This window comes from Schistocerca serialis, chromosome 1 (genome assembly GCF_023864345.2).
Source record: "Schistocerca serialis cubense isolate TAMUIC-IGC-003099 chromosome 1, iqSchSeri2.2, whole genome shotgun sequence".
Taxonomy (NCBI): Eukaryota; Metazoa; Arthropoda; class Insecta; order Orthoptera; family Acrididae; genus Schistocerca; species Schistocerca serialis.
The window spans coordinates 1139512088-1139525186 of NC_064638.1; the positions used below are offsets into that span (position 1 = coordinate 1139512088).

Genomic DNA, 13099 nt, shown 5'->3' on the forward strand with positions numbered 1-13099 from the left:
TTATTTCCATTACTGTTGAGAGGTTAATGAATAAAGCAATATTTGTGTTAATTGGATTGGTTTCATGTACTACTTGGTTATTACAGTCAGACTCACTAACACCAATTTACGTGTTAATGCAGGGTGCCTATATGTTTATGGTATGTGATGGTACCTTAGGATGGTTTGTGTGCTTCAAGGCTCTGAACACAATGAACACATTCAGTTTACAACAACATTAGAATAGCTTCCATTCTAAGGATTACGGACACATTAGAAGGTGAAGAGCGAGAAGCAGATGGTGTGAAAATTAAAGAAAACACAGGTAAGTGATGTGACTGAAGTAAAACACCTGAATAATTTTCTCTAACATTTTCACTATGAAAATTATTTTTGTTTTCAGGACGAATGCTTGGAAGTTGAGCAATTGACATATTGCATTTCAGATTGTCAAAGCATTGCACAGTTTCAGTGAAAGAGAATTTTTAAAGACTTTTTAATATCTACAGCTGGGAATACAGTTTCTATGAGACTGTAAGAGTTTCAGATGGTTATTCTCTCTCATTTGACTGTTCTACTCAGAATTCAAGAAATAGCCAATAACATTTCAAATAATGTAATGATAATTGCAAAAAGTAAATAAATAAATATGAATTTTATTTGATGCTGGATGAGTGCACAGAAATTTCTAATGCTGCTGAGCTGGCAATTTACATTCATGGAACAGACAGTAGTCTCATCACTGCATATAACTGGGCTTGGTAGGGTAGGCTGTCATGCTCCATAGATGTGCTGCACTCCAACTTATAAGAGTACATCCTTTGTCACATACAAGAGAACTTGTGGACAAGTACTTGAAATATTGCCAATGCCATATGCTCCTACAGCACACAGGTCAGAGCTCATTGCCTCCACTGTGCACGTAATGTGAAGTGGGATGTCTATAAATGGTATGATACTAAAAGTGATTTTACATCCAAACAGTGTTTCCAGACATGGATACCTTATCAAAACTTCATCTACTATGTCCCCTCTACAACTCCTAGAAGCCTGTAACAAGAATTTTGATTTACCCAGTACGTTTGCAATATACTGTATGTGACACATGCTTACATCGGCGATGCCTCAGATAAAAAGCCAGTTAATGTTACAGTGGCACTTAGAACTGGTCTCATGACATGGCTTTTGAACTATTGTTAAACTAGATGAAATAGATTGTAGGTTATGCAAAAGTAAATATTATGATATATGTAGCTTGTACAGGAAGTGATGTTACCCGGTACAGTTGATTTGCTCATCTGAGATTTTTGTAACTTGAATTCTTAGTTGAAGGTAGAAGTTACAGAAACTGCATTGTTCTGATTCCCCCTCCTCCAACATTAAACACTGTGAGCTGGCCAACTGCTCACTAGTGAAATATGTGTGTGAGAGCCAGCTTACACAAGCACTAATTGATTTTTTTTCTTTTTTTTTTTCAAGCTTTGAAGAACGATAACCATCTAAAGACTCCATCACACATCATAAACATGAAGGCATCCCACACTGATGTGTTGTAAATTGAAAATGGTGTATCTGATCTTTGCTTTGAAAGTCCTAACTCAGCCATCATATTGCTTTCCAATGATTTAAAAGCAACTACACTTCATTTTAAGCACTCTGGAGTAAGCATGTATGCTCACATCTAAGGACGTGGTGAAAATAAGATATGTTCATTCCTCCGAAGACAGTTCACAGTCTGACTGCCCTATTTTACCAAGAGCATTTTACCGGGCAGCAAGTGAGTGGGTGCTCTCATGCTTGACTAGTCACCTCCTGAACAGACTTAGACTAGAGCATTTTCCTGGTGAAAGTCCACTTTTTCATGTGGCACTGTGGAAAGAAGACTGAAATTCAGCTCTTTATACCTTCTTTGATTAACAAAATTCATGTGGGCATATAATAGAAAAGAAACTGGAAATACAGTAGAGCCAGCCATCCTGATTTATGTTTTACGTGGTTTCCCTAAATCGCTCCAGGAAGTTCAAAGTACATGAAAATTAAATGCAGTATCCACTGCAGGTGAACACTTAATCTATTGGTATGTTGTTACAGGTGACTGAAAACATGAAAAACATTAAATTGTTTTTCAGAACCAGTATTTGTAAAGCTCAACAGTACCTGGCATATCTAAGATGAAGGCCGTGAAATGGTTTATATTTGATTCATAACTAATTTGTAACTTTAATGAATCAAATGACAATGAATTACCAGACACAGAAACAAATACTTTAGTTTACTTTCTTAGATGTTGCTGGTATCCAGATAGATGAATTAAAATGAAGTCAGTATACTGAACCTCAGATAAGGTGAATGACACAACAAAATAAGCAATAACTGTTTTGAAAGAAGCCTGTTTTCTGGTAGTTAGGTAAGAAAGTAACTAAAAACCTTTTAAACACAGACCAGAATACAACTTCCTCTTACAAGTAACTGTAATTCAACAATATTCAATGATGATGCAAATAAAAAACAGCTCTTTATACTGAATATTTGGGTTCATATGTTTTGGTTCATTATACATCCCACAGGGCTCCCAATTATTATGAGAACTGCAGTACATGTAAGGTGAAAGTGCGCATGTGCGCCACAGCCCCCCCCCGCCCCCCCCCCCCCCCCCCCCCCTACACAAACACATACAAAAAATCAGTATAGCTGCAATTACTTACTTGAAATGTGAAGCGATCCTTGTGATATACTATACTTTGCCTCTGAATGGAGTATTTGCTTCCCACGAAGCCACTGAACATTTGGTGTTGGATTTCCAACAGCAATGCAAGGTACAGTCACACTTGACTTCAACGCACGATGCAAAATTTGTGAAAAGGATGCAATACGAGCTGGTGCTGAAATATATTACAATATTGTGAATTAAAGAAAGCTATACTAATAAATAAATAATAATAGCAATAATAAAATTCTGGAATGATACACCGTTTAGAAAAATTACTGGAATAATGCCCATATGAAGAAGAAAATAAAAACAAAGAAATGCTGAATTCTGTCCTGCTTGATGCTAGGCTTTTGATTTTCCCCTTGAGATCTTACATGTCAGATTCACTGCCACTGTGGTCAAGAAATTTCTTACTTGGTCACCCATTATTGTTCTTACATGAAAGTCATAAATGATAAGAGATGTGTCCATATCCCATCTCAAGCAGTGTTAGGATGCATATTAGTTTTGTATATTTCTTAAATTATGCAGACAATATACTAAGTAAAAGCAGTTATGCAGCTGGCTTGTCAATAGCTTTTATCCCCTGAAAAATTGAACAAAATTGCAAGAAATAGATGAAAGATGAGCTGAAGCACAGACATAGCTCATTAGTCAAGACAGTAATGGAACAGGCTTACAAATGCTTTGCAGCAAACAAATCAACACTTAATGCTATAAATACATATACTGAATGAATCATAACAAATCTAAATGTTTTCTCACAGAAGAAATTGAGAACAATGGGTACAGACTAGATGAGGCTCTGTTGTGAACTTCCTAGGCACCCAGGTGAATAATAAATTGAAATGGCACCAATGGATAAGTTAACCAAAAATTTCAGTTCTGCTTGCTTGGCACTCTCATTTTATTGGCCTGGAAATGGGATTGCTAGGACACTTTCACTCAATACAAGGCATTGTGTGTCTGTATTTGGTTCTTGGTTGTTTTCTTTGGGATCTGCACAAAATTCTGTGAGGGAGCAAGTACTATGAATCACTATAAAATAGCTAGTTTTTGCATTGCAATTAGTATTACTACCATATGAGAATGCCTGGGTTGTTTCCTTGCATTCCTTTGTCATTACCCCATCCTGGATTTTACATTGTTTGACATTCCCTTCCTTCAGATGCCTATGTTATTTCACACACACAAATCTGATTTTATTATTTTTCTGTAGAAACTCTTACTTCAGGAATACTAAGGTTATTAAAAGGTTTCTCAAAATATAGATTTTACTATTTGGAAGTATTATTTTTGATAAAAGTATTAATGAACTTTTATTCATGAAGTTTTACTCTCTATAGCAGATACAACAGCTGCACTAATGCTCACCTCTTGAATTAGGTGCCTGAGAAACCAATCTGGTACTGTCGCCCTCACCAGCAACTGTTGAAGCTGTCACCCAAAAATCATACTGCTCCAACTCCTTCAGTCCACGAACTTCATGCATTGTCACTGATAAACTCACTTGGAAGATTACTGGCTGTGACTAAATAAGGAAAGAATTTTTATACTTTATTGCCGACCTTTACATGGAAAGAATTTGACATGTCAGAAAATAGAAACCATATAATGCTATGAAGAATAGAACAAAACTAAAGTTCTACTCAGCAGACACCAGCATATAGGAATTGAAACAAATACTTGGATTGTGATCTGAGGCTTATTTCATTGTTGAAGCCAAAGGGATTGCTGGGCCTATCATGACTCGAACTTTTTAGGTTTCCTGTAGGAGCATCACAGCTTTCATAGTGGTCCTGGTGCACATGCAGTCCACACTGTACTTCACCTCTACGGATAGTTTCCTACTTCATGCTATTGATATACGAGGGCTATCCACAAAGTACTTTACGTTTTGGAATTAAAAACAAATAAAGTATTGGAAATTTTTTTATTATATACAGATGAAAGCCACACTTAAATACTACTTTTCTACATAGTTGCCATTTAAATTAAGGCACTTATCGTAGCGATGGACAAGCTTGGAAATTCCTTCGTCGTACAATTCGGCCGCCTGCGCCTTCAACCACATGGTTACCTCTTCTTGAAGCTGTGCATCATCACCAAAACGCTGCATAGCCAACCACTTCTTCATTGCTGGGAATAAGTGGAAGTCGCTCGGTGCCAGGTCGAGACTGTACGGTGGATGAGGAAACAAATCCCACTTAAAAGATTCGAGAACTTCACGAGTGGCATTTGCCCGGGCGTTGTCGTGAATCAGCAAGATCTTTGAGCCCAACTTTCCCCTGTGCTTGTTTTGTATTGCTCTTCTGAGGTTGTGCAGAGTTTGGCAATACCTTTGAGAGTTTATTGTAGTGCCTCTTTCCAGGAAATCCACAAAAATCACACCTTTTCTGTCCCAAAAGACAGTCGCCATCACCTTCCTTGCCGACATTGTCTCATGCATTTCTTGGGTTTTTGGGGGGAATTTGTGTGCCCCCACTGCATTGACTGCAATTTTGTCTCACAGTTCACATGCTTAACCCATGTTTCGTCACCAGTAACAATGCGATCGAGTAATGAGTCGCCATCTTTCTCGTAAGCGTCCAAAAACGTTAACACTGCAGCCATTTGCTGATTTTTGTGAATCTCTGTCAAGATTTTTTGTATCCATCTTGCACAAAACTTGTGGTAACCAAGCTTTTCGGTAATGATTTTGTACAACAAACTTCATGAAATTTGCGGAAAACTCATAGAGAGTTCCGTTATTGTGAAATTACGGTTTTCACGGACCGCGGCATCGACTTTTTTGACAAGTTCGGCAGTCACTATGGTGGGTCTTCCACTTTGCTCTTAGTCGTGAACGTTAGTTCGGCCATTTTTAAGTTTTATGACCCATTGACGCACTCCACCTTCAGTGATTATGTTGTCCCCATACATTTCACAAAGTTGCCGATAGATTTCTATTGGTGTACAGTTTTTTGCAGTCAGAAACCTTATTACAGCATGCACTTCACACTTCGTGGCATTTTCAATTAACCCTGACATTTCAAACTGTCACAGTAACTCAACGGAGTACAGCACGAACCTCTCACTAGCACGGCAGGATGCTGACTGAGCGGCGGAATGCCATGACACCAAGATGGCCACACTAGCACCGCCCCTAACAGACACAAACGAAAATGTAATGTAGTTTGTGGATAGCCCTCATAACTGTACAAATCATATTATCTACCAGTTTTGACCTATGGATCAGAAGGTTGGACTTGGGCAAACAGCAGAATATAAGCAATACATATGTGCCTTCAGTGAGGGATCCTGGATCTCAACCGAAGGCTTTGTCAACCCTATGACAATCTTGGCTGCAGATTTCTAGACCTGCATTATCATGTGGGGATTTGTAGGACTAGCCTTGATAGGTCAGGGGTGCACTAAATAAAGGAAGCAGCTACTCAGGTAGCAGAGTACTTGTGGAGTGCACATGAGGGTTTTTTAGGCTTGGCAGTAGTTTATCATGCTCCAATGAACACTTGCCAGTCAGTATGCTGGAAGAAAAGTCAAATGGCATTCAGAATAAAGACACTCTGACTGGCATAATTTTATCAGAAAACTGTTGAAGTATATGTAATAAAGTACCTCAATTTACTGCTCTCAAATTATTCATGGGACTGAGAGCTGGCAAAAAGCTAAAGTGGAAAGCTCTGAGATATTTTGCGCATCATGGATTGTGTATTGGAAATACAGTTTGGAAGTTATAGGACAGGAAGAGTTCATCACAGTTAACAAAAATATTGTCTCTAGTGAGGTCAAAGTTGAGTGTGGCAGTGAAGTTATCTGGTTGCATATAACAGGTGTACATGAAATCAACTTAATTTTTGGATGTTTTTACCAGCCACCCAATTCCGCTGTCACAGTTTGAGAGTAATTCAAGTCTATGGTCAATAGCATGTAAGTACCCAGATCAAACAATACTAGTTGAAGTAGATTTTAACCTAACAAGTACAGACTGGGATGTTCATGGATTCATTGCGGGAAGTACAGACAGACAGTCAGTCATGGGAAATACTTTTGAATACATTTTCTGAAAACTGTCTTGGTCAGCTAGCTCAGCAGTCCACACACAACGGAAATACCTTGGACCTTGTAGCTACAAATATGCCAGGCATTATCAACAACGTCAGTATAGGAATGGAGATTAGCAATCGTGATGTCATTATACCAACCATGACTACAAAAGTTAATAAATCAGTCAAGAAGGCTAGGAGAGTATTTCTACTAGACAGAGCAGATAATAAGTTATTAGCATCTCACTTGGGCAGTGAAGGAGCATCACGTACCAGTAGTTCCAGTAAGACAGGTGTAGGGGAATTACGGGCAAACTTTAAGCAGATTGTAAATTGTGATCTGGAGAGTTATGTGCCTGGTAAATGGATAAAGGATGGAAAAGACCCACCATAGTTTAGTAATGAAATTTGGAGACTGCTGAGGAAGCAGAAGCTGTTGCATTATTGGTTCAAAAGGGAATGCACAAATGATGGCAAGCTAAGCTTAGCAGTGATTCATCTATCAGTGAAAGGATGTATGTGTGAAGCATACAACAACTACCACCATCACACCTTAGCAAAAGGTCTTGTACAGAACTCAAGGAAACTCTGGTCTTATGTAATATCGCTAACTGGGTCTAAGGCTTCCATTCAGTCCCTTGTCAAATAGTACGGTGTGGCAATTGAAGATAGCAATATTAAAGCTGAAGTTTTAAATTTCATGTTCAAGAAACCATTCACACATGAGAATCATACAAACATACAGCTGACCATCTGGGAGACTCCCGTATGGATGACATAGTAATAAACATACCTGGTGCAGAGAAACAACTGGAAGATTTGAGAGCAAATAAATCACAATGTCCAGATGGAATCTCAGTTCAATTTTACAGAGAGTACTCTACAACACTGGCCCATTACCTAGCTTGCATTTATCATGATTCTCGTGCCAAGCACAAAGTCCCAACTGACTTGAAAAAGGCGCAGGTGACTCCAGTATATAAGAAGGGTAAAAGAACAGATCATCAAAATTACACACCAATGTCCCTAACTTATATTTGCTGTAGAATCCTTGAACATATTCTGAGAAGCTTACATCCAAAAGTAAGTATGGTTTTAGAAGGCAACATTCCTGTGAAACTCAGCTTACCCTTTTCTCACATGATATACTGCAAACTATGTATGAAGGGCAACAGACAAATTTCATATTTCTAGATTTCTGGAAAGCATTTGACATGGTCTCCTAGTGCAGGCTGTTAATGAAGGTACGAGCAAATGGAATAAGTTCACAGATATGTGAGTGGCTCAAAGACCTCTTAAGTAATAGAAGCCAGTATGTTGTCCTTGATGGAAAGTGTTCATTGGAGACAAGGATATCGTCAGAAGCACCCCAGGGAAGTGTGATAGGACTGCTGTTGTTTTCTATATACATAAATGATTTGGCAGACAGGGTGAACAGAAATTTATGGTTGTTTGCTGATTGGATACCAGTGTGTACGGTAAGGTGTCAAAGTTGATTGACTATAGGAAGATAAGAGACAACTTAGGCAAAATTTCTGGTTGGTGTGATGAACTGCCCTGCATGTGGAAAAATGTATGTTAATGCAGATGAGTAGGAAGAACAAACCAATAATGTTTGGGTATCGTATTACTAGTGACCTGCTTGACACACTCAAGTTGTTTAGATATCTGGGCATAATGTTGCAAAGCAATATGAGATGGAATGAGCATTAGAGAACTACAGTAGGGAAGGCGAATTTTCAACTTCTGTTTATTGGGAGAATTTTAGGAAATAGTGGTTCACCTGTATAGGATGCTGGTGCAACCTATTCTTGAGCACTATTCGAATGTTTGAGATCCAGGATCTGTACCACGCCAGATTTAAGGCAGACATCGAAGCAATTCAAAGGCGGGCTGATAAACTTGTTACCAGTAGGTTTGAACAACACTTAAGTGTTACAGAGATGATTCAGGAATTCAAATGGGAATCCTTGGAGGGAAGGCGATATTTTTTTTTCAAGAAATGATGTTGAGAAAATTTAGGGAACTGGCATTTGAAGCTGATTGCCAAACAATTCTACTGCTGTGAACATACATTGCATGTGAGGACTTTGTAGAATAGGTATGAGAAATGAGGGCTCATACGGAGTCATATAGACAGTCATTTGTCCCTCACTCTATTTGCATGTGGAACAGGAAAGGAAATGATTGGTAATGGTACAGGGTACCCCTCTGCCACACACTGTATCACAGCTTGTGGAATATCAATGTAGATGTAGAATAACTGTGGTCTTATAAATCAACTTAAGGCTGGTAATATGGTGCATTTTCCAAACAAAATACTATAAGCACAATATAATTTTGCATTTTGCATGGAGGGTGATGGGAGTAGAAACAAGTAATTCCTTCTTCCTAAATACACCACTCTCACAGCATGTAAAACTAAAAAATTAAAAACAGAAGTGACAATGGTAGTAATGACAGCTTAAATGACTTAATATGGTCCAAATGATCACTTAAATGACTACATGTAGACAAAACCAAAATCTCGTTGCCACAAACTACAAAACACTACTGTAAAATGACACTTCAAACAGTAATTTTTGGAAACAAAAGATGACAATAAGCAGATAAAAGTCAATACTTGTCAATATCTACTGATTCCTCCTGACCCAGCACCCTTTGTGAGAAGTGCGTAAGTTACATTGAACATATAGTATGTACTCGTTAATTTATATAGTTCCATCATATCCTTTTCCCACAGTCCAGTATTAATATATGAGTGAGAAGTTACAAATTTATTTTTGTATTTTGAATGAAATCCATACCCGAAATTCCTAAGAAATGCTTCAACAGATTAAAGATGGCAGACTGTGTGTGTGTGTGTGTGTGTGTGTGTGTGTGTGTGTGTGTGTGTGTGTGTGTTTGACTTACAGGTTGACTAGCAGATTCTGAATTAGTATAAGCTCTGGATCTGTTACAGTTAGAGATAAGATTTTTCTGGAAACATGCAAATGCAAACAATATTGAACCAACCCTTGGTGGATGATGTTTCTTCTTGCAGTATACTGTGTACTGCGTAATAATACCATTTGGGTACTTTGGTGGCAACCATGAAACCAGTACAGAATCGGATGTCAGAGACAATGCTTTGATACCAGCTGGTGGTCCAGGAACTGAAACAAAAAAAATATGTGAAACAAAGTTACAATTGTGACAGTTCATTAAAGCACAGAACATAATGTGCTAAATCATTCTGTTAAAAGATAGCTACCTACTATCTACTCATATTGCTTGGCAGATTACAAACAAGACTGGTTTGATGCAGCTCTCCATGCTACTCTATCCTGTGAAAGCCTCTTCATCCCCGAGTAACTATTGCAACCTATATCCATCTGAATCTGCTTACTGTATTCATCTCGTGGTCTCCCTCTACCCCCCCTGCCATACTTCCCTCCAGTGCTAAATTGGTGGTGATCCCTTGATGCCTCAGAATGGGTTCTACCAACTGACCCTTTCTTCTAGTCAGGTTGTGCCACCAGTTTCTGTTCCCACAATTCTATTCATTATCTCCACACCACATTTCAAAAGCTTCTAGTTTCTTCTTGTCTAAACTGTTTATTGTCCATGTTCCACTTTCATACATGGCTACACTCCGTACAAATACTTTCAGTAAGGACTTCCTGACACTTAAATCTATACTTGATGTTAACAAATTTTCTTCTTTAGAAATGCTTTTCTTACCATTGCCAGCTTACATTTCATATCCTCCCTACTTTGACCATAATCAGTTATTTTGCTTCCCAAATAGCAAAACCCAATTACTACTTTAGGTGTCTCCATTTCCTAACCTAATTCCCTCAGCATCGCCTGATTTAATCTGTCTACATTTCATTATTCTCATTTTGTGTTTGTTGATGTTCATCTTATATCCTCTTTTCAAGACAATGTCCACTCTGTCCAACTGCTCTTCCAAGTCCTTTGCTGTCTCTGACAGAATTACAATGTCATCAGCAAACTTCAGAGTTTTTACTTCTTCTCCCTGGACTTTTAATTCCTACTCCATAATTTTCTTTTGTTTCCATTACTGCTTGCTCAATATACAGATTGAATAACATTGAAGATAGGCTATAACCCTGTCTCACTCCCTTCTCAACCACTGGTTCCCATTTGTGCCCTTCAACTCTTATAACTGCCATCTGGCTTCTGTACAAATCATAAATAGCCTTTTGCTCCCTGTATTTTACCCCATGTTACGTTTAGTATTTGAAAGAAGAGTATTTCAGTCAACATTGTCAAAAGCTTTTTCTAAGTCTACAAATGATATTAACATAGGATTGCCTTTCTTAACCTATCTTCTATGAGAAGTCATGGGGTTAGTATTGCCTCACTTGTTCCTATATTTCTCCTGAATCCAAACTGATGTTCCCTAATTTCAGATTCTACCAGTTCTTCCATTCTTCTGTAAGAGATCTGTGTTAGTTTTTTGCAACTGTGACTTATTAAAGTGGTAGTTTGGTAATTTTCTCACCTGTCAGCACCTGCTTTCTTTGTAATTGGAATTACTATATTCTTCTTGAAGTCTGAAGGTGTTTCGCCTGTCTCATACATCTTGCTCATGAGACAGAAGAGTTTTGTCATGGTGGGCTCTCCCAAGGCTAGAGTAGCTCCAACGGAATGTTGTGTACTCCTTTGACTTTGCTTCATCTTTCTTTCTTTCTTGTTTCATCTTTCAGTGCTTTATCAAATTCTTCTTGCAGAATCATACCTCCCTTCTCATCTTCATCTACGTCCTCTTCTGTTTCCATAATATTGACCTCAAGTAAATCTCCCTTGTATAGACATTCTATATATACCTTCCACCTTTCTCTTTCCCTTCTCTGCTTAGGACTGGTTTTCCTTCTGAGTTCTTGATATTCATACAGGTGGTTCTCTTTTCTCCAAAGGTGTCTTCAATTTTTCTGTAGGCAGCATCTACTTACCCCTAGGGATAAATGCTTCTACATCCTTACATTTGTCCTCTAGCCATTCATGCTTAGCCCTTTTGCACTTCCTGTCTACCTCATTTTTTAGATGTTTGTATTCCCTTTTGCCCGCTTCATGTATTGCATTTTTATATTTTCTCCTTTCATCATTAAATTCAATATCTCTTGCATTACCAAGGATTTCTACTATCCCTGGTCTTTTTACCTACTTGCTCCTCAGCTGCCACCACTATTTCATCTCTCAAATTTACCCATTCTTCTTCTACTGTATTCCTTTGCCCTGTTCTTGTCACTTGTTTCCTAATGCTCCCTCTGAATCTCTCTACAACCTCTGGTTCTTTCATTTTACCTAGCTCCCATCTCCTTAAAATCCTACCTTTTTGCAGTTTCTTCAGTTTTAATTTGCAGTTCATAACCAATTAACTATGATCAAAGTCCACATCTGTCACCAGAAATGTCTTACAATTTAAAATCTGGATCCAAAATCTGTGTCTTACCATTATATAATTAATTTGAAACCTTTCTGGATCTCCATGTCTCTTCCACATATAAAATCTTCTGTCATGATTGTTAAAGCAAGTGTTAGCTATGATTCAGTTATGCTCTGTGCAAAATTCTACCAGGCAGCTTCCTCTCTCATTCCTTTCCCCCAGTCCATATTCACCTATTACTTCTCTTCCTTTTTATACTGTCCCCCATGACTATTAAATTTTCGTCTCCCTTAACAGACTGAATAATTTTTTAAATCTTATCATACATTTTCTCAATCTCCTACTCATCTGCAGAGCTAGTTGGCATATACACTCCTGGAAATTGAAATAAGAACACCGTGAATTCATTGTCCCAGGAAGGGGAAACTTTATTGACACATTCCTGGGGTCAGATACATCACATGATCACACTGACAGAACCACAGGCACATAGACACAGGCAACAGAGCATGCACAATGTCGGCACTAGTACAGTGTATATCCACCTTTAGCAGCAATGCAGGCTGCTATTCTCCCATGGAGACGATCGTAGAGATGCTGGATGTAGTCCTGTGGAACGGCTTGCCATGCCATTTCCACCTGGCACCTCAGTTGGACCAGCGTTCGAGCTGGACGTGCAGACCGCGTGAGACGACGCTACATCCAGTCCCAAACATGCTCAATGGGGGACAGATCCGGAGATCTTGCTGGCCAGGGTAGTTCACTTACACCTTCTAGAGCATGTTGGGTGGCACGGGATACATGCGGACGTGCATTGTCCTGTTGGAACAGCAAGTTCCCTTGCCGGTCTAGGAATGGTAGAACGATGGGTTCGATGACGGTTTGGATGTACTGTGCACTATTCAGTGTCCCCTCGACGATCACCAGTGGTGTACTGCCAGTTAGGAGATCGCTCCCCACACCATGATG

General features: G+C 38.8%; 1 protein-coding gene across 1 annotated transcript in view; it reads right to left on the reverse strand.

Moving 5' to 3' along the window:
• The window catches only part of LOC126455967 (Down syndrome cell adhesion molecule-like protein Dscam2), a 358909-nt gene that overhangs the window by 121942 nt on the left and 223868 nt on the right, over positions 1-13099 (reverse strand). The window contains exons 20-22 of the mRNA XM_050091727.1: positions 9751-9890; positions 4064-4220; positions 2685-2861 (exon numbers count right to left, since the gene is read on the reverse strand). Coding sequence (XP_049947684.1) covers positions 2685-2861; positions 4064-4220; positions 9751-9890 — 474 coding nt within the window. The remainder of the gene's footprint in view (positions 1-2684; positions 2862-4063; positions 4221-9750; positions 9891-13099) is intronic.